Below are 21,439 nucleotides of genomic sequence, written 5' to 3' on the forward strand. Positions count from 1 at the left end.
CAGCTATTTAGTTCATCTGTTTTATTAAAAGGTCTTCCAATATGTCATGAATTTAGGTGCTGGGGTGTCCCTGTCGATTACATTCTGGTTACGGATTGTGCCTTTAATGTCTCAGGAATGGTCATGTTATGCGTAGGAGGTTATGTGTGAAGAATATTTCAACCTGTTATGTTCAGGTCTAATGTGAGAAAGGGGCTTAAAAAAGGTGTTCATCATTAGTCACATGCCAAGCAAAATGTTTAGCTGCACAGATGCATTTAATGACATTCTTTTTGTTTTTTGGCATTAGGCTACACATTTGATGGCGTAAGAAATCATGCAAAACGTTTGAGTTGGTGCATCAAACACTTTTACACCTTTAATTAAAGTTGCAGTTTTAAAAAAAAGAAAAAAAGAAACCACACTGACTTCCATTCTGCCTGTGTGTAGGCCTACATCCCGGTTAAATACATTTGTAATTTGTCAAATTATAAAAACCAATTGAAGCTGAGGCTTTATTAGGGCCACTGTCAGGTCAGTGATCCAGCCTTGTGTGTGTGTCCTATAGTCATAATTCACCTAAAGTATGCAGTACTTGTGTTGCTATTGACAAGGATTGCTTCATAGGTGTGTGAACAACTGCGCGCGCACACTCGTGGTAGTTTTGACAAGGGTAGGCTATAGTCAAAAGGGTACAGAGAGAGAGAGAGAGAGAGAGAGAGAGAGAGAGAGAGAGAGAGAGAGAGATAGTTGTAAGCAGCAACACATTAGAGAGAACAGGGAAGCAGCAGGCGCGCGGTACGGGGACCCGCCGGAAGAAGCAGCAGCAGCTTCAGCGCGAGCTGGACACAGCCCGAGAAAACACCGGCAGCACGAGTGACAGCGAGGCGGTCAGCGGGGCGGAGAGGAAGTGGAGGAACCTGCACCTTGACTGGTTTCTCCCCCGCTGCCTCCGTCGTCTCTCCCTCCCTCCCTCTCTCTCTTCGCTCTCCTCGCCCCTCGTTCCTCTCGGACCGCCGCCGCCGCCGCTTCCTCGTTAAGATGGCTGACCCCAGCAGCGACGGAGAGGCACCGGAGAGCGCGCGCGGCTTCGCCCGTCAGGGAGCTCTCCGCCAGAAGAATGTGCACGAGGTGAAGAATCACAAGTTTATCGCGCGCTTCTTCAAGCAGCCGACCTTCTGCAGCCACTGCACGGACTTCATCTGGTGAGTGAGTGAGTGAGTGAGGGGAAAGGACACAGGTGAATCACTTGCTGCGGCTCTGAACGGCCTCCCTGCCACACTGACAGTATTCAGACACCGCAGTGTTTCAGTCATTGTCGTTGTCACAAACACTGCGATGCGCCATTTCCCCGAGTTTTCCCACAATGCGACAACACCGCGGGCCTGTCAGGTGGGGGGGATGCGTTGTCGGCAGCCGCAGAGCAGTCGCTGCTGCTCGGCGTTTGCCGCATCGACCCGACACCCATCTCTGAAACTGGAAGGTCTGGTGGAGGAATGCAGCTGGAGACACGGAGACACAGGGCCCCACTGTTGCTGCTGCTGCTGCTGCAGCTGTGTGTGTGTGTGTGTGTGTGTGTGTGTGTCCGTGTGTGCTTCGATATCTGTATGTGTGTGCGTGTATCATTGTCAGTGCATGTCTTGTGAATTTCCCCAAATTTCACATTCCTGTCTTCTGTCCACAGGGGCTTTGGGAAACAGGGATTCCAGTGCCAAGGTAAGAGCTGTGGCTCATTCACAAATCCCTCTGCTGCATATGGCTGTGGGTGTGTGTACGGATGTTCACTGTCTGAAGGAGTGTTGTGCTGTGTGTTTGTTGTGTTCAGGGCCGCAGGTCTGCACACTGTTAGAGTGACCTGTGGGCTCTTTTGTTGACAGCGTGTTGGTGTTGGCAGGCAGGTGTCAAACTCAAAGCAGGTGCTTGCCAACACTAATAAATGAGAGTGAGAACACTGTGAAGAGGCTCAGGCTGAAGAGAGTGTGAGCTGTAAGAGTAGAAGAGTCCGTGGAGTGGTGAAAGCAGACGTGTCTGGTTCTGACTAAGGAAAAATGGGAGGAAGACAGACCAGGAAGTTAGATTTCTCGAGCTTCTTTTCTCCCCTAACACCAAGCCTGACATCTGATTGGAATTGTAAAATGGTGGGTTTGTGTGTGGGTGGTGATGTGTGTCCGAGGGTGGGCGGCTGCTCGTGGTGAGGGGTGGCAGTCTAGACACAGACTTCTGCACAAAATGGTTTTATAAACCTCACAATATAGTGACACCCCTCAAACGCATGCATGCTACAGTAATGCAGCAAATGTTGTGGTCGCAGTATCACTTCCTCCTCTGTACTGATCTCAGACACCCATCTAAACTCATCTGGCTCTAGTCATGTGAGGTTTATGAAGAAAATGACCAAAGTTTCCACACTATGCTCTTAAGACTTAATTTACTGGGAAGAGTTGTGCAAAGTTGTGTAATTGTATTAGCAGTAAAAACAAAAGTCCCCTCATCTCTTCAGGCTACAGGCTTGGTGTTTTTGTTTTTACAGAAAATGCATTGGGGGGGTTAGAGAAAATTAGCGCTTTATGTGCGAGCTGCCGCCGGACTACAGTGAGCTAGTGTGTGGTGAAATAACCTGAGCTGAAAACACACTTTAGGAAGCACGGACCAATCGCAGCCTTGCACAGGTAGAGCTGCTGTCAGGTTGGGTTTCGTGGGGAGTTTCCAACAGTTAAGTGATAACTAGACAGCCTCTTTTAGTGGTCTATGTGTGGTCAATGTGTGTGTCTATATGTGATGTTGTGACTCAGCGATCATTGTTCACAGTGAAGGTATAGAGGAGTTAATCCACCCATCCACCCATCAATCAATAAATCAAGCTAACCAGTAAGCATTGATTTGGTGATTTGTAGGTCAAAAGGTAGAGGCATCTATGGTAAAGCTGGGTTAAATTTTGACCCTAAAAAAATCAGGTCCTCTTGTAGCTTTTTTTTCAGAGTTCAGAAAATTCACTTGACTGCAATGCAGCCTTTAAAATCAGGACAATAAATCACTTTGCCATATTACGATATTCAAAATCTATGACAATAATAGGGATGCAGCGATTAACCGATTTCCCTATTAACCATGCTTTAAAATATCACGGTCAATTCATCGTAAAGGCTCCCCTACACAGAGTGTTAACTGAGTGCACGTTATGTGTAGCAGTTTGTGCAGTTCTTATTACACCTCCTTGACAACATAAATGCGTGCGTGAAATCAGATGCCGGTCACTGAGTATTGACTGTCCGAGTAGTGTACAACGGCATCCCCGTGGTGGGATACCGCTGCAAAAAGGACGGCACTGTTGTTGCCAACTTGGTCTTTGTTTGTGGTGTGATTGATTCACTTCTAGTCTAGGCCTGTAACAGTTATTACATCATTGTCTAATCACAATTTGTTTTTACGTAATTGCTGTTTCTCTGCTGTTTAACTGCAATTAATTGCTAACATTTGTTAAGGTATATGTTGATATTGTTGATTTTGTTTGGATGCCAAATTGTAATTATATCAGTGATTGTTGGTCGTACTGCTGAGCTAAAGCTATGCTAGCAGGCTGCTGTCACGTGTTGCCTTAGCAACTCCAAACAACCTGGGCTGTAGCTGACGTGTTATTATCAAGGGGGTGAGCTTCGCTTCAGAACTCGAACCTCCTATAGCGCCATTTTGATGCTACAAAGCGATCACCTCCTGTTAGCATTCCATTGACTGCCATTCATTTTGACGTCACTTTGACAGCGAATAACTTTACATCTGAAGCGTTTAAAGACTCTATTTGTCCATTGTTTATTTCTAAAGAAATACGACAATGTATAAAAGTCTCCATTACCTTGTACCTCACGTCATGGCTCTGTAGCAGACGTTTTTGTAAAAATAGGCTAACGATTGTGTCATAACCACGCGACTTACTGTCGCATAGTAGAGGAATTACCGCATAGTACAGGAGAAGCTCGCAGGCAGTTTTGACTTACGTTAGCTGTTTAGGTTTAATTACTAATGTTAACTAACATTTTAGTTAGCAATAATTAGCCTGTGCCTATGTTATCTCCTTACATATACCTACGCTCTCTGTCTCTGTAAGATTGGGAATGATTGAGATTTCTCTTGGCTCTGCTACCAGAAGACTTCCAACTTTCAGAAGGGTTGGTCACGTCACATTTACGTTGTCTCTCTCAGTTGGAGGCTGCGCAGTAACGCTCAGCACTCACCGGAAAATTGCTTCTAATATCCTTCACTGGTCTCCGTCCAGAGCAACGGGCTCTGTTGATCCATTTTATATATGTCAATGGTTATTATGGAACCCACACAACTTTGAGGCAAGGCCCGCCCTTCAATAGCATTCCCACGGTACGATTGGCGAGGCGTCCATGCTTACACTAGGTAATGTAACCCGATTTGTTCAGGTCCTATCCCCTGACCAATCGGCTATCCTAACCTTAACCACTGAAGGTCAGTGCCTAACCCCAACCGGGCTGCTTCATAGAGCGGGACTTGCCTAGAAGTTACCATAATAAAAAAACATTTTGAAAACGGCAAAAAAAAGGCAAAGGTACAAGACGGTTTTGAGGGTACGGTAAACGTTTTTATGGTAACAGCGAGTTGGACCAATCACAGATGTTGCTGTTACACTTAGGATTGTGGGCAGTGTAGTTTTTCTCCATAAGATTGCGGATAAAACATGTTTTTCGTAAAACAAGGATGAATTCGTACAGACTTCTAGCTTCTACAGGAGCGGAAATTTTCATTTTACAACCACGTCATGGTCAGTCTACCTCGGATGGTTTAGATATTATGGCTGATAATCCAAATCCTTATGGAGAAAATCAATGTGATTTTTACATCTGGAACCACACTGTTTAGCTCTATTGTACCACTTCATGCTGTAACTGTAAAAAACCCACACCTGTCCAAGGTGCAGTCTCAATGAATGAGGACCATTCTGTTTGCTTTGATCCCTTTTAGTAGTATTAGTATATTGTTCAGTTAGATAAAAACAGAAATAGATATTTTTTGAACATGGATTTTGCACAAAGACTTGAGTTAGCTGTTCACTTAGGAAACTGAAACATTGAAGTTGGAGAAATCCTGGGCAATAATGAAAAAACCTTTTTACCAGAATAATAGCCGCTGTTTTTCTTTCTTCTGCTATTCGGTGCACAGTTGATTGGAAATTGTGTACATTAATATACAATATTATAATACCTGAAGTTATCATCATGTGAATATAATGTTTTGAGGATTGATGTCTGTTTTTTTTGTCCGACATACAGCAGTTTCTTATAATCCCAAATGTTTGGCATGACACAGAAACACATGAACTAACTTAACTGCTGTTTTAACAGCATTTTAACAACTTTTTATTTTTATTAGGTCATTTAGACATCATTTAATGTAAAGAATGTTGTTGTTCAATGTTAGATATATTTACACAAAAGCATTGCTTGCATGGTAATTCGCATATTAATGTTAAAAAACCTCAAGAGAGAGAGTGTGACTTCATTCTCTGCCCAGGAAGCCATTGTTCTTTGCTGCTATATTAAAGTTCTAAATATTGAGTACAGAACCTTTTTAATTTGAGAGTCAGGTAGAGAGATTAGTAAAAAATAAATTATAAGGATTTCCATTTTTGTTTGCCCTTATTCCGAAAAACACGATATTCTGACCAAGCTGTTTACGTGGCTAATGAAAGTGAATATTCCACTAATATTCCCGTTTACATGTAGCTGATCAAAATACAATTTGTTTTTTCAAAGTTTACCAGCGGCGGCGGACTTGTTGGACCGTGCGAACACAGCCTTCCTCTTTCATTTCTTCAACCAGCTTCTCGAAAAGGTCGGCGTAGCCATGTGTGCTTATATCCAAAAACCTGTTGATATCCAAGTCTTTGATAAGGTTTAAAAGGATCTGTGTTTGTCCTTCTTATCGGGTCTGCAGCCTTGCAAACTATTGGCTGGTTGGTTTGTGTACAGCAACCATAGCAACGCACAGAGCTGACCATAAGCCTGCAGTTAAAAACCCAGATTGAGACGCATATTCCGAAAGTGCTGTATACATGTCCAAAGAATGCCTCTAAAACCTGAATAATACCTGAATTTCCCATGTGTCTTAAACGGAAAATGCTATATTAGGAAAAAGGCCTTATTTGGAATATCTAACCGGAGTATGCTGTTTACATGACCTGTATCAAATTCGGAGTATTGTCATATTCGGAATAATAGTAATAATAAAGTCAGTGTCACCCCAATGACTCGTGTTTGCTTTAAAATTGAGATTGGAAGTTCACTCTTGAAACAGCAGTTGGCAAAACGGTCTCCCCTCAAATTTCATTTGTAGCGGTTCTGGATCTCGATGGTATCATATCATGCTATTTTCTAAGTCAAGAATATACTGTACTTGCAGTCTCAGTGGTAATGTTTGTTTGAACATGTTATGGCATGAGGCTTTGATTTGGTGACTTGCAGGTCCTAACACAGTTAAACCGGGCAGTTGTTGTGCTGTTGTTTAAACGGCATTTGATGACTATATTTCAACTAGTACAGACCTCTCTTGAAATATGGTCATTTAAATGCTATTTAATCACAAAAGGGTTCACATTTCAACTTGTCATTGGACCAGCCTTTGAACCACCAGAAACAGTGAAAAACTATTCTATTCATTTGAAATCTATATACCAGTGTTGTTTTTTTCTTTCCCTCTATTGTACATAACATGAGAAAAAAAGTTTGAAGATTTGTGTGAACAGTGGTGTCTTAAAGAGAGTTAGAGAACCTGGAAGGGTGGGTGTAGATACAGTTCAGTATGCATGGGAGGAGCACATACTCCTATACAAGTCATCAACGCACACTTCTTCGTCAGGAGGAATGTCACGCATATGGTTGAGACTTGTTCTGACTTGTGTGTTTTGAATACCTGCTTTGCGGGTTAAGATTTATCCTTCCTTTTATGCCTTCAGCTTTCTTTTTATTGGTGTTCATTTGTATGTGTGTGCACACCTGTGTGCACTGACAGGAAAAAGGGGAAGTTACTCTCTTGTCATTTCCTGCTTAAGAGCGATCCAGATGTCTGATCAGAGATTTGGACTAAAGAGTTAAAGTCAATTTACTTCTCGGTTGTCATATCAGATGAGTTGAGTTAAAGTTTCACAAGAAGTTTTCTGATTTTTGAAAAGTAAAAACCACTTTTTTTCCTCCACATTGAAAACGCAGCAAATTGTTGTCTTTAGAATGAAAAAGATGCGGACAAAAAGCATTTCATAAAAAAAAAAAAACAGCTTTTAGAAGCGTTATTACGTTTCTATAAAGGCTTTTTTCACAGCAGACATTTTAACTTCTTATAGTTGGAAAACTGCACGTTAACAATAACATTAATGATGGCTCTGTGGGAACTATAATATAATTTCACAATTTTTTTACAGGCAGGATCACGATTGACGATCTTATCACAATTCTTTTCTATTTTTGTGTTAGTTGAAAGAGACTATCGGTAGAAAACTGCACTTTAAAATGTTAAATGTCTTTTTTATTTTTTTTTAGTGGTGCCTTTTTACGTTCAATTCAGTGTTCAGTGTTCAGTTTGTTCAATAAAATTTTGTTTTAAATTCAACAAGCAATTTGAAATGCAGAAATTAGTACACTTTATCATCTGTTTATTTATTGGAAGTAATATCGTGATCGCAATATTCAACAGCGCTATAGCATATATCGTGCAGCCATAGTCAATATTATGTCCCTGTCCAGCCACGTGTGTACATGTTGGTGCAGTGAGTGTGAGCTAACCATGGAGCTAACTAAGGCTCTGTTTGCACTGTAGCTGACACTGGTAACATGACTACATGTCTACAGCCACACTAGCTGCCAGGGTGCAAAATTAACTTTTTTTGTCCACACGTCTAATGGCTAGTGAATGTTCAAATTTTACCAGCCACTCAATAGATTACCCTTGTTTTTTTGAGCTTGTGAGTGAAGCAAATCTACCAGCCACTTGCATATTTTACCAGCATTTGGCTGGTGGATGTTGCTAATTTAACCCTGCAAGCTTCCCTGTGAGGTTGTACTTAGGCATGTTAGAATGCTAACATTTGCTTATTAGCACTAACCACAAAGTAGAGCTGAGGATGATGGGAATGGCATTGGTTTTGCAGGTATTTGATCAAAAACCAAAGTACTGGACAAATGAAAAATTTGACCTGATGATGGTGCTAGAAGAAAAGTCAGGAGATCACCAACATCAGTAGGATTCATCCTCTGGGGACCATGAATGTCGGAACCAAATTTCATGGTAATCCATTTAATATTTGTAGCAATATATTTCAGTCTGGACCAAAGTGGTCAGACAGGCAAAAATGGCTCAAATCAGATTTTTGTGGTTGTTACTTATATGTGACTGTGATCTGATTTTTGTTTCACGACAGTGTGAACATCACAAATCACATGTAATCTGATCTTTTCAATTCTGATTTATGCCACTTTGGGTCTGAAATCAGATTAAAGGTCGGATTTTAGTTTTTTTGCAATGCATAACGGAATTTATGGATTTTTATGTCACACTGGATTCTGATATTGTCACATTTAAAAAAATAATGTGATCACCCAAACAAAATACTCTGATCTGAGCAATAAATCCAAATTTAGCTTAACGGTAGTATAGGAGCCATTTATATTAGGTTTGTTTATGGTCTATAGTTTTCACCCTATTACGTAACGTAGCACGTCATGGGGGTGGGTTTCACAATTAGTCTATTTATACACCTGGACACCTGCATGACGGAAGCTAGAGAGAGGGGGTGAGCTGGGTTTTCGCATTTTCTGTTGACCGCAAGTTTTTTCCACATTTACGTTTACCTTTTTGTAGTATTTTCTGGCAACTGGATTTCGTTTATTAATATTTGTTTTTCCCACTTACAAATCAACAATAAATCCTCAAAAGCATAACGGGTGGATCTGGATTATTCAAACGGCGCGTTATACAAATGATTGTTCCTTGACTCAGCCTCTCGGCGGCTCATGGAGGTTACGAAGAAGTCGCTACAATTAGTCAACAGAAAACGATTGAAACGAAAAAAAAGGACAACACTGGATCACGGAAGGACTTTGTTGGACTCCGCGCTCACGCTGACTGAAAGACTGGAAAGCGCCTTATTGAACGTGAGGATTAATGAGCCCGACAAATAATGCACTCAACAATGCGGTATGTAACTTTGTATTGATTCTGGCTGTGTATTGTTGTTTGAATACAGCTTAGGAATTGTTACTCCCGCTGGTCCATTGGGGACAAAATGTTTGTTGGTACGTGCGCGTTTGTTTTGTCTGAGGCTTGGATCTCCGTTTAATTGTCTTGGCGCTGTGGTCCTCCGGTGCGGTGGATTCAAGTGTTGCTGGATTGTTTGTTGTGGATGTGCTTCGTGAGGTCGAAGTGGAATGTTGACGCTTGGATGCATTAATTGTATAAATATCATATTGGGAAATGCAGAAGATGAGTGAATTAAAGGCTGGTTCTGACGTAATTGGCCCTGGAATGGATGAAAACAAGAGACCAACAAAACTCACTGTCAAGGCTTTGGCAGGAAAAATACAAAGGCTTCAGAAGGAACGGCAAGCAAGTGTTAATAAAATCAAAGGTGTCATTCAGTCTATAAAGGATTTGATGCAAACGGATGAAAATGCTTCTGTTGTACGGTCACAACTGGGAAATATAATAAAATTGTCTGAAGACATAATTCTACAAAACAAAGTAGTGATTGCCTTACTTCCTGAAGAAGAAAAGGAAAAACAGAAGGAATGGTTTACAAGCATCAGTAAACACACCACTGGATTTGTTCAGGATGTAAAGAGATGGCTATCTGAACTGGGGAGACCTTTCCCTGACGACATGAATGTAAAGGCAGCACTACACAGTATATCTGAAGATGACCAACAGGTTCAGGATAAAACTTGCATCTCTGCTGCTAAAGTGACCGATACTGTGCCACATGAAAGACAAGATGATATAAAACCAAGTGACAGTGTCTCAAATGTTGGAAGTGGAAACTCAGGAAGACAAAGTTCTGCAGGGGGCAGAAGCCACAGACAATCAAGCTCTAGTGGCAGGAGGTCCAGTCATTCCACCGCTTCCTCAGCATGTATTAAAGCTGAGACAGATATGGCTGCACTCATAACACGGCAACAAAAAGGAAAGAGCAGCTCAAACTTCAAGTTGAAATTGCAGCAACCAGGGCTAAAGTGAACGTGCTCAGAGGGTCTCCTAATCCAAGTGTTATATCTGATGGTATGGAATCATATTTTGAGCGAGGAAAATATGAAAGAAAAGCGCTCAATGCTGAAGCTGGTTTATTCTTGCCTCAAAGCATTCGAGATCGACAAAGTCAGCCAGTGAGTGACAATGCTAACCCTTTGGTGGGAGTAAGATCTGAGGATGGAAGTGGACAACTTAAACCTAAACCCACATTATTGAGCCACACTGAGCCCCAGGGACATCAAGATACATCACAACGTCCCAATGCAGAAAACCATACATCAAATGTTGCCTCACTCAATGCAGCAGTGGTGTCAGGAAGCAGCGAACAAAATCCTGTATTTTCAATCATGGAAAAACAAAATGAAATAACAGCTTTGTTGGCTCAGCAACAATGTCTCTCGTCTTTGCCGAAGAGAGAGATTGAGATCTTTGATGGTGATCCTCTACAATACCTAGCTTTTATAAGAGCATTTGAGCACAGCATTGAAAGCAAAACTAACAATGTAAGAGACTGCTTATACTTTCTGGAGCAGTACACCAGGGGACAGCCGAGAGAGCTTGTCAGAAGCTGTCAGCATATGGCCTCTGATAGAGGTCATGCCAAGGCCAAAGCTTTGTTACGAGAGCATTTTGGAAATGAACAGAAGATGGCAACAGCCTACATGGAAAAGGTTCTTGCATGGGCATCAATAAAATCTGATGATTCAAAAGCTTTACAAGCATACAGTCTCTTTCTCAGAGGATGTTGCAACGCTATGGAAGAAATCCAGGACATGTCGGAGTTGGATATGCCTGCCAATATGTTATCTATTATAAAGAAATTGCCCTATAAGCTAAGGGACAGATGGAGGACTGTAGCCTGTGAGCTGCAGGGGAGGCACAATAGCAGAGCTACATTTGTAGACATCGTCAACCTTATCGAAAAACAAGTGAGGATTGAATCCGATCCAGTGTTTGGGGACATAAAAGATACTCCAGTGGTTACAGCAAATAAGGATGGGACAAGATTCAAGTCACAGCCGCGTTATAAGGTGAAGGGAAGCAGTTTCGCAACTATTATTTCAGCTGTGGAAAAGAAAGTGGATACAGGAACTATAAAGAAGGAGAGTGGATCTTGTACTAAGAAGAAATGCCTTTTCTGTGATGGTGGACATGCATTGGAGTTGTGCTCTCTATTGGAAAAGAAGGCACATAGTGAGAAGATTGGCTTCTTAAAAGAAAGTGGAATATGTTTTGGCTGTCTGGGCATTGGGCACATCAGCAAAGACTGTCTCACGTGTTAAGTATGCAGTCTAAAGCATCCTGACATTCTGCACATCTACCAAAGGGGGAAAGAAAGATATACAGAATGAGAAAAACAGCAAGTTGAGGCAGCAAAGAGCAGTGCCACAGTCTCTGTTCAAACTGGTGGTCTTACCGGGGCCGGTGACCATAACTGTAAACTTTCCATAGTACCTGTGCAAGTTAAATCCAAGAAGGGGCATAAAACAGTGCATACTTATGCTTTCCTAGATCATGGGAGCACTGCATAGTTTTGTACAGTGGGACTAATGAACAAACTGAATCTCTCTGGGAGAAGATCAAACATTCTATTGCGAACCATGGGACAGGAGAAGATTGTGGAAAGCTACATTGTTCTGGATTTAGAAGTAGCTGGGTTAGACAGTGACTGTTACTGTGAGCTACCCAACACATACACACAGAAGAATATGCCAGTGCACAGAGGTAACATTCCTCGGCAGGAAGATATTCATAGATGGCCTCACCTGAGACATGTTTTTCTACCTGTCATTGATTCTGAGATTGAGCTGCTAATTGGCTCGAATGTGCCCAAGGCATTGGAACCTTTGGAAGTCATCCAAAGTGTAGATGACGGACCCTACGCTGTCAAAACAATTCTAGGATGGACTGTGAATGGACCTTTAGGAGGTGACCGCAGTTGTGAAACTGTTTGTGAACAGCCCCAGGTCTGTGTCAACAGGATCTCTGTTGTAAGACTGGATGAACTGTGGAAACAGCAGTTTAAGATTGACTTTCCTGAAAGTGATCAAGAGGAACAGCAGGGATTATCAAGAGAGGACTGCCAGTTTATGGACCTGGTTACAAAGTCAGCTAAAAAAGTTGGAGGCCATTATGAAATTGGCTTACCTTTCTGGAACAAGGAAATAAATATGCCTAACAATCGCAGGATGGCAGAACAACGTGCTTTGAACCTAAGAAGGAGGTTTAACAAAGATGCTTCATTTCACACAGATTATTCAGTCTTCATGGATGATATCATATCCAAAGGTTATGCACAGAGAGTTCCAGCGGAAGAGTTGGAACGCAGTGATGGAAGGGTGTAGTATCTACCACATCATGGAGTTTCCCACCCTAAGAAAAAGAAGATTAGAGTGGTATTTGACTGTGCAGCAACCAACTCTTGCAAGGCCCGGATCTTACTAGTCCATTAATTGGAGTCATGACTAGATTCAGAAAAGAGCCTGTTGCAATCATCGCGGACATTGAAGCTATGTTTCATCAGGTGAAGGTACCACATGAAGACTCAGACCTCTTACGATTTCTCTGGTGGCCCAATGGGGTCTACAGTCAGGATTTGGAGGAGTACAGAATGAATGTTCATCTGTTTGGAGCTACTTCATCACCCAGTTGTGCAAACTTCGCCCGAAAATGTGCAGAAGATAACAAAGAGGATTTTAGCGACAAAGTAGTCAACACCATTCTGCACAATTTCTATGTTGATGACTGCCTCATTTCAGTTGCTACAGAGGAGGAGGCAGTATCTCTCTATCACGATCTGAGAGCCATCTGCTCTAATGGAGGTTTTGTACTCACAAAATGGGTGAGTAACAGTTGACATGTGCTGGCTGTTATACCTGAAGAACAAAGAGTAAAAGAGATGAAAGACCTGGATTTGGTCTATGATCAACTTCCTGTGGAAAGAGTGCTGGGTGTACAGTGGTGTGTCCAATCTGATACATTCAAGTTCAAGATAATATTCCAAGATAGACCTTCTACCAGAAGGGGGATCCTGTCCACAATCAGTTCGATTTATGATCCCTTAGGAATTCTGGCTCCTGTGGTGCTCTCTGCCAAACAGATCGTACAAGTGTTATGTAGAAAGGAGCTTGGATGGGATGACACTGTACCACCAGCAATTGCTCAAACATGGAGAAGTTGGATGGAGGAGCTCTGTCAGCTCGAAGACTTCAAGGTAGATAGATGTTTGAAACCCGCGGAGTTTGGAGAAGAAACATCCGCTCAACTACACCATTTTGCAGATGCAAGTGAAGGGGGTTATGGAACGGTGACTTATCTGTTGTTACAAAACATCAAAAGGTGCACTGTGCCTTTATAATGGGAAAGTCCAGAGTTGCCCCATTGAAGCCGATTACGATACCTCGTATGGAGCTTACGGCTGCCACAGTAGCAAGTCGTATGGACAGGATGTGGAGGAAGGAGCTGCAAATGCCACTTCAAGACTAAATCTTTTGGACGGATAGCACTTCTGTTTTGAAGTATATCAACAATGAGACCTCAAAGTTTTGAACATTTGTGGCAAACAGGGTTTCTGAGATCCTTAAAGTTTCAAGACCATCACAGTGGAGGTATGTGAACACTTCAAATAACCCTGCAGATTTGGCCTCTAGGGGGTTGAAAGTGGAATCCTTCCTGAAGAATCGGACGTGGGTGTCAGGCCCTCAGTTTCTCGTCCAGCCTGTGGAGGAGTGGCCTGTAAACCCTGATGGTTCACGAGAAATCCCACCAGAGGACCCTGAGGTTAAAAGGAGTGTCACAGTGAATACCATACAGACTAGAGTTGAGGATGTTGATGCAGTAACACGGATTATCAACTACTTCTTGTCTTGGATTCACTTGAAAAGGATAGTATGTTGGATCCTTAGGCTCAAGAAATTGCTTTTGTGTCTTAGTCAGAAGCGGAAGCAAAAAGGCCTTGAACTTGCTCAATCTGGTATGGTTGAAGCCCAACAAAAGCAAGCTCTGGAAAAGGAAATTCAGAGTATCAAAGCTCAGGCTAATGGTGGTTACCTCTCAATAGAGGAACTGAAGATAGCTGAGTTGGAGATAATCCGCTTCTGTCAGAAAGGAAGATTTCCAGCTGAGATTTCTAGCTTGGAGAAAGGAGAGGCTGTGAAGAGAAACAGCCACATTTACAAGCTGAACCCAGTTCTCAAAGATGGAGTCTTAAGAGTTGGTGGACGGCTTAGTAGGGCAGCCATGCCTGAAGATTCTAAACACCCTGTTATACTGTCAAAGGATCTTTACATCTCCGACATCATTCTTCGAAGAAGTCGCTACAGGTAGGGTTCCACACAGCGAAACACCTTGTGAATTTCGGCCAGCGAAATTTTGCCTCGGGGGGGCGTGGTCGCGAAAACAACACGCAAGACCGCAACAGAACACCAGCTGCAAGGCAACTAGCAGAGAGGGTTGAAGCTAGGTTAGTTTTCTAGCAAGCTATCGTTGCTAACGTAGCTTGTGAAATTAACCACTCATGTCATGGTCTATTTGGTGGTGTATTTTCCCTGTTTAAGTTTGTGTGACATATAAACAACAATCTGTGTTGATACAAGCGTCATTGTTCGCCAACAAAAACATGTAATCAAACAAATGCATAAGTAGCCTAGCTGCCTGGCTAGAGCAAAACATTTTTGGGGTTTTGTTGAGGAAGCTTGTGATTTTGACTGATCTTTCCACTTCTTGCCCCACTGGCCTCCAGTCATTGGCAACAGATACAATCTGCTTTTCAACAAGAATAAGAATGATCAAATGTGCAAATCTTGAGTAGCCTATGTGTAAGAGTTTATATCGCCTCTTAAAAAATGCTGCATGTTTCCCCATCTTGAAATGTCATTGTTAGTGATTGGACCATGGTTGTGGTTGACTTTTAATCCTGATCAGGGACTGAAGTAGTATCTTTGTTATTGATTGGATGATAGGCCAGCCAGTCTAAAGATACTGATTAAAAGATATGTTTGTGACACTGTGGCCAAAAAATCAAACACATATTTTAGAGTATGCCTGTCCACAGCCCAGCGCCTGCTTGTCAGTGTACTGCTTCACGATGCAAAGGCGACAGATCCAGTGTCAATGCTCTGAAAATGTCAGGATGGGCTGACTGGATGTTAAAATGTCTGGAGAACTACACAGAACGTTGTGAGATGACGATGAAATGAACAAATCACAGCAAACGACAGCAGGTTGATGTTCAGCAGTTTTTGGGGTTCAGGATAATTTTAAGGATATAATTTAAAAAAAAGGAAAATAAAGAATCCGTATTAGGGATGGACAGATTATTGTTTTTACTGATCGGCAGGGCTGCAACTTAAATTTCTTTATATAGATTTATTTCTTTTCTCCTCAATTTGTTTAATTTGTCTTACCAACACAGAGTGAATAGTGATTTACGTGCTGATAACTGTCAATATGAACTCAACTGGCCCTGGTCATGTCACAAACACTGCATGTTATATAGCTGTTAATACTCTTCACTGTATTGCTCTTCTGTTAAGAGAAATGTACTTACTCAGTTGTAAGGTTTATGCTCGTTACTGAATATCAAAGTCTAAAGCATCCATCCAAATTGGTGGAAGCAATCTTGCGTCCCTTAAAATGTTTTCAGAAACATGTTTCAGTGAACTATTTTAGTACAATATGAGATCGTATTCTGATCGGCCGCCATGACAGTCTGGCTTTGAATTTCCGTAGAAAACAAACCCATGTGACGCGTTCATCCAATCAGCTGCCGGTTTTCATTTTTTGGGCAACAATACAGATTAGCGCCGCTTGCTGTTATGGAGGCGACACGCCTAAATCTCTTTGGTGTGTTCTGTGGCACTTTTTGGACCAACACGGGGAGACTGATCATTTCGACTGGCTTTTCTGTTGACGGTCGGCCGTCTGGCTGGTGTGTCCTGGCTATTAAGCTTTGTATGATAATAGGTATGTTCCTGTTTTCTTAATCCCCACCAGGGGGGAAAAACAACAATGAATACACTGTCTGTTCATTGCTTGCAAACTACAGTTATCAGCCCAAGTTTGTTCACATTGTATCTCATTCCGATTCGCCTGAATGCTTAGCTGTCAATCAAGCACGTTCACCAGTCCATCCACTCAGATGCTTCAATGCTCAAGCAGCTCTTCTGATGGATCTCCAAAGACCTTTTTTGTCTTCCTATTAGTAATAAAAAAATATTTTAATTTGAAACGTCTCGTTGACAAGAATAATGTTAGTGGGGATGAGTTTAGCCGCATATGAACAGGGCCCAGGTGTTTTCTGTTCGGTCTCAAAGTACGGCTAGGGATGGGTATTGTAGATTTGATCAATACTGCTATTCTTATCGATACTCCTTATTGGTTATTTTTCATAACTAAATAATTGCTTTAAAATATATATATAAAAAGAATACATTCAGAACAGGATTGGAATTTATTCATATTTTAAATATAGCAAAATGTTGTTTCTAGAGCAGCGACAGTAAAGTTTACAACAGCAAAGTCACTTTAAAAATATCCAACTGACACCCCAATACTGAGTTTAGAAAGAATGGGGAGCACAGACATCAGTCAGTATTAGTTCTTCATCCTCCTGTCCTCTGTCCTCCCTCTGCAGAAGTGATTCACTGCCTGCAGGTACTACTGGTAGTTGGCAGGTTTTACTGCACTTACAGTACCGAGCGTAGTTGGAGGAGCTCAGCTCCGCCAAAGAGAGCAAAGGAGATGCTGCAGCGTGATAATCAATTACACCAAAACGTTAAAAAGTAGTGATAGCAGAACCAGTAACGCAAGAGCTTATCAATATTACGGTCTTTAATAATTTAGCCCCAGTGCTGTTTTAATACCCCGTTTCGGTACCCATACCCAAGTATTGCTGGGAGATGTATCGGAAAAAAAATCAATTTGAATTTTTGTTTTCGCACACTTGAGTAAAAATTGTAAAAATCAAGTCTTCACAACGCACACAGAAAAGCTTGTTTACGCTGCCCCCAAGTGGCCAAACAAATCTGGTTAAAGGTGCTCTAAGCAATGTCACGCGTTTGTTAGGCTACAACATTTTTTTTGTCACATACAGCAAACATCTCCTCACTATCCGCTAGCTGCCTGTCCCCTGAACACACTGTAAAAAAATGCGGTCTCTGTAGACAGCCCAGGCTCCACAAACGGCAACAAAAACAAAGTGGCCAACCTGCACCACCAAACATAACAAAAAGTGTTCCAGCCAATAACCGACAAGAAGGAGTTGGTTGAACCATCACCGCAGCAGCGTTAGCACGTAGGCCACTTCTATAATGCGCGTTCAAGATGGTTTCAGGAAGCACGGAAGGGAGGGGAAGGTGACAGGATGAGGAGGAGGAGGGAGGGGCGAGCTAGCCTCCGTTTTGTTTGATGATACTTCGAACGACAACAAGAACAAGAAGTAACATCACCCAACATCGCTTAGAGCACCTTTTTAATATTGGTGGTTTAAATAACCTTAGATTGGTTTCTTTTTTTTTTTACTGCTATGTTTTTGTAGCAGTTCTTTAAGAAGTAGAACCAGATACAGACAAGCTTCTTTTAAATCTACTAAATCAATTGCTGTACTATTAATATTGGATTTTCTTTTAGATATAACTGTGTTGGCAATGATGTACAGTAGTTCTTTACACCAAGTGGGCAATATCGTCCCTGTTTAGAAATTCCCAATGGGCCTCATTCACCAATATCTTCCTAAGTTTTCTCTTAAATATGTTCTTAAGAAGGTTCCTAAGAAAAGTCTACGTCGGATTCATGACGTGTTCTTAAACAGCAGATTTGTTCGCACCTGTGTTCTTAGGATTGATGAATCCCACGTCTTCGTAACTGAAAGCGCGTGCCAGTTGTTCCTAATTAGCATAAAAAAACGCCCCGCAAATTCCCATATAAGGACATGAAACTTCCCGTGCACCTCCTGGGAGACAGGTTTTCGGAGATTGTCGGAGCCGCGGTGGAGGAAGTACTGAATCTCAGTACTTAAATAAAAGTACAAATAACCAAAGACATATTTACTTAAGAAAAAGTATAAGGTGTCCACTACTACAAACAAGGCCTGGCTTTTTTTTTTAAAGTTCCTATCCTAACCAGCATAAAACGGAAATGTGTTGTTAGAATCGGAATGCGGTTGGTTTTATTCATGGATGTATTTTAAGGAGACAAGCGTGCGTGATGTGGACACCCGCCTTCAAAGGGGGGGGTGTTTTTAAAATCCACTTTCAAACACACGGTGCTCTACAAGGGCTTACCCACATCCCTTTGGCCGTAAAGCACCCCTGTGTGTTTTCTGTGGTTTTGAGTTACATTTTGGTGCAGGTTGTGCCTTGCTTTGTCAACAGATGTCAGACAAGCACCGCGGTGCGCTCCGGAGCGCACCGCGGTGTAGAGCCCTTGTAGAGCACCGTGTGTTTGAAAGTGGATTTTAAAAACACCCCCCCCTTTGAAGGCGGGTGTCCACATCACGCACGCTTGTCTCCTTAAGACAGTTTTATTTTCTTTAACCATGCAAGTAAGCAAATAAAGTGTGTGAAGCAGCGCAAATGGGGAGATGTGAAGAGGTTCAGCCAAATAAATAAGATATGAACGCGTCTTACAATACTATCATTGTAAACGACTGTAGAATTAAATAAAATGTAGTAAGCAATCATTTGGAGCAAATTGTCATCACTCAAATGTGCGTAAGAGTGCTTTTCAGTGTTCATAGATTTTGTTCTTAGCTAAGAACAAATCCAAGTTAAGAAAACATTAGTGAATGCCAGAATCCTTGTAAAAATGTGCGTAAGAAGGGTTTAAGAACACATTTCTTTGTAAGAACTGTTGGTGAATGAGGCCCATCATCTCCAGCTCAGAATCCCGACTAAAAGGCTGACGTGAACATTTTGTCAGACTCAGTTGCTCGTAATTATGGTCTAAACCAGGGATCTTCAACAGGGGGTCCGTGACCCCTAGGGGGTCCTCTGAGTCAATGCAGACAGGCCTCCAAATTATTGTTTTGTTTTTAAAAAAAAAATTAAAGTCCTAAAATGAATTCAACATATTATTATCAAATATGAATCCCCATTGATGATAGGCTTACTGGCTTATAGGTAAGAATGACACTAAGGCCATCCACAGATACAGTATAAGGATTCACAGTGCCACATGTATGTTTAACATTAAAACATGATTTATAAAATGAGGATTAGCGATTTTAATAGCTTAGTATTCTATGCAAAAAGGTATGTATAACGGTTTTAGGTGGCCCCACAGGTTATTGTAGGCCCAGTTTAATATGCAATTTCATTTTATACAATATATGTAGTAGGGGGTCCTTGGCTTGAAAAACGTTAAACCCCTTGTCCAAACGATATGATGTTAGCGTTCTAGTCTTCAGTGAGCTGTTCGGTAGCAGGATCTTATCGCTCCGGTTCAGTTTATTCAGGCAAGCTCAGGCCTGAATGATGATTATTACAAGTGTCTCCGTCTGTGGTTTGTGGACTGGTAATCATCCAAGATGGAGGAACTTCCTGATGCTCCTGTTGGTGTGAAACTGTCGGCCCGCTGTCATCCTGGCAATCCATCGCAGGAGTCTTTTTTTGGATCGGCTCTGATTTGCTGTAATCGCTGTCAGTCAGATAGTGTGTGTGTGTGTGTGTGTGTGTGTGTGTGTGTGTGTGTGTGTGTGTGTGTGTGTGTGTGTGTGTGTGTGTGTGTGTGTGTGTGTGTTCGTGTTCGTGTTCGACTGTAGGGCTCAGCGTGGTTGCTAGGCAACAGAGCAAGACCTCCTTGGCAGGTCACTAGGCCTGTCTTTCAGTCGTGTGTGTGTACGTGCACAGGTGTGTGTGTGTGTGTGTGTAAGTGACAGAGCAGATTTATGAACAAAAAGCTATAAAGTGTGACTGCACCGTCCTTCACGGTGTTTTCTGTTGCTCCAGTTCTCTTTAGGTCTTTCTGACACACTGCAAACACACAAATGAGTCCTCCACCCCCTCACATCGCCTCAAAACCCAGCTGTGCCCCATCCCTTCCTGCCCACACACGCACACACATGCACGTGTGTTTCTCTGTTTGACTTTATTTTCTTCTTCACTCTTTCTTTTCCTCTTGTCTTCATCCGTTCTATTTGCATTGTGGAGCACTACAGATGGACAGAGTTCCATGTTGTACCCAGTTTATCATCAGTCTCTGTTTTATCTGTGTTGATATGTTGAGGCCTTAGAGTTGAAACTGCACTAACTTAAATTTACAGTGCGTCCAGGTGTCCACGGATGTGACCCACCCTCTTGTCTGCACACAAACACACGCATGAACAAACATAAGCACTCTCTAGCTTAACTGCTAGAAAGACGTGGAAAGTGCTGCCAGTTGCCACGGTGCCTCATGAAAATGTAACGACAATGTGAATAATTAAGATTAAACTAGAGCTGTGTGTGTGTGTGTGTGTGTGTGTGTGTGTGTGTGTGTGTGTGTGTGTGTGTGTGTGTGTGTGTGTGTGTGTGTGTGTGTGTGTGTGTGTGTGTGTGTGTGTGTGTGTGTGTGTGTGTGTGTGTGTGTGTGTGTTCTTATTGACTGTTGCAACATGTGTGATAATCTTGTCATAGCAGTGTTGAAATGTGAACCGTATTGATGTCCTAATTCTTTTTCTGATACTATCGTTCATTGTAAAGTGGAAGTGGTTTAAATCAGCATTGCTACACCAGTGATATGTAACGCACAAAGTTGGGCTACAGTACAGAAGACTGATTTGCCTTATTTATCTAAATGGAGTTTTGGTGTTGGTCATGTTCATGTTTTCCTATGTAGAAAGTGACTGATCAAAATTTAAAGGGATGGAGTGCACTGTATTTCCATCTGACCCAGAGTGTGCAGTTTAAAGGTTTAGCGACTGATCATCTGATCTTAGCTCAGCTGGATGTTGGATCAGTAGCAGCTCTGCTCAAAGATATCAAACATACCTTCTCCACCTCTGAACGTTTAATACTCATTAGTAGTGTCACTTTTTTATTAGGGCTGCAGCTTACAGGAATTGTCATCATTGATTCATCTCTAAAATATCAGATCATGTATTAAAAAATGCCAATCACAATTTCCTAAAGCCTGATGTGATGTCTTCAAATTGCTTTTGTTCAATCAACGCTACAAAATCCGAAAATATTTAATTTACATGTGTGGTGTTTTTGATAAATGACTTAAG

General features: G+C 41.9%; 1 protein-coding gene across 2 annotated transcripts in view; it reads left to right on the forward strand.

Moving 5' to 3' along the window:
- Positions 1-730: 730 nt before the first annotated feature.
- The window catches only part of LOC114566211 (protein kinase C beta type), a 42,221-nt gene continuing 21,512 nt past the window's right edge, over positions 731-21,439 (forward strand). For both annotated transcript variants that reach the window (XM_028594522.1, XM_028594512.1), the window contains exons 1-2: positions 731-1,184; positions 1,664-1,695. In XM_028594522.1, the coding sequence (XP_028450323.1) occupies positions 1,021-1,184; positions 1,664-1,695 (196 nt within the window). In that variant the 5' untranslated portion in view covers positions 731-1,020. The remainder of the gene's footprint in view (positions 1,185-1,663; positions 1,696-21,439) is intronic.

The sequence above is a fragment of the Perca flavescens genome, chromosome 2 (genome assembly GCF_004354835.1).
Source record: "Perca flavescens isolate YP-PL-M2 chromosome 2, PFLA_1.0, whole genome shotgun sequence".
NCBI lineage: Eukaryota > Metazoa > Chordata > Actinopteri > Perciformes > Percidae > Perca > Perca flavescens.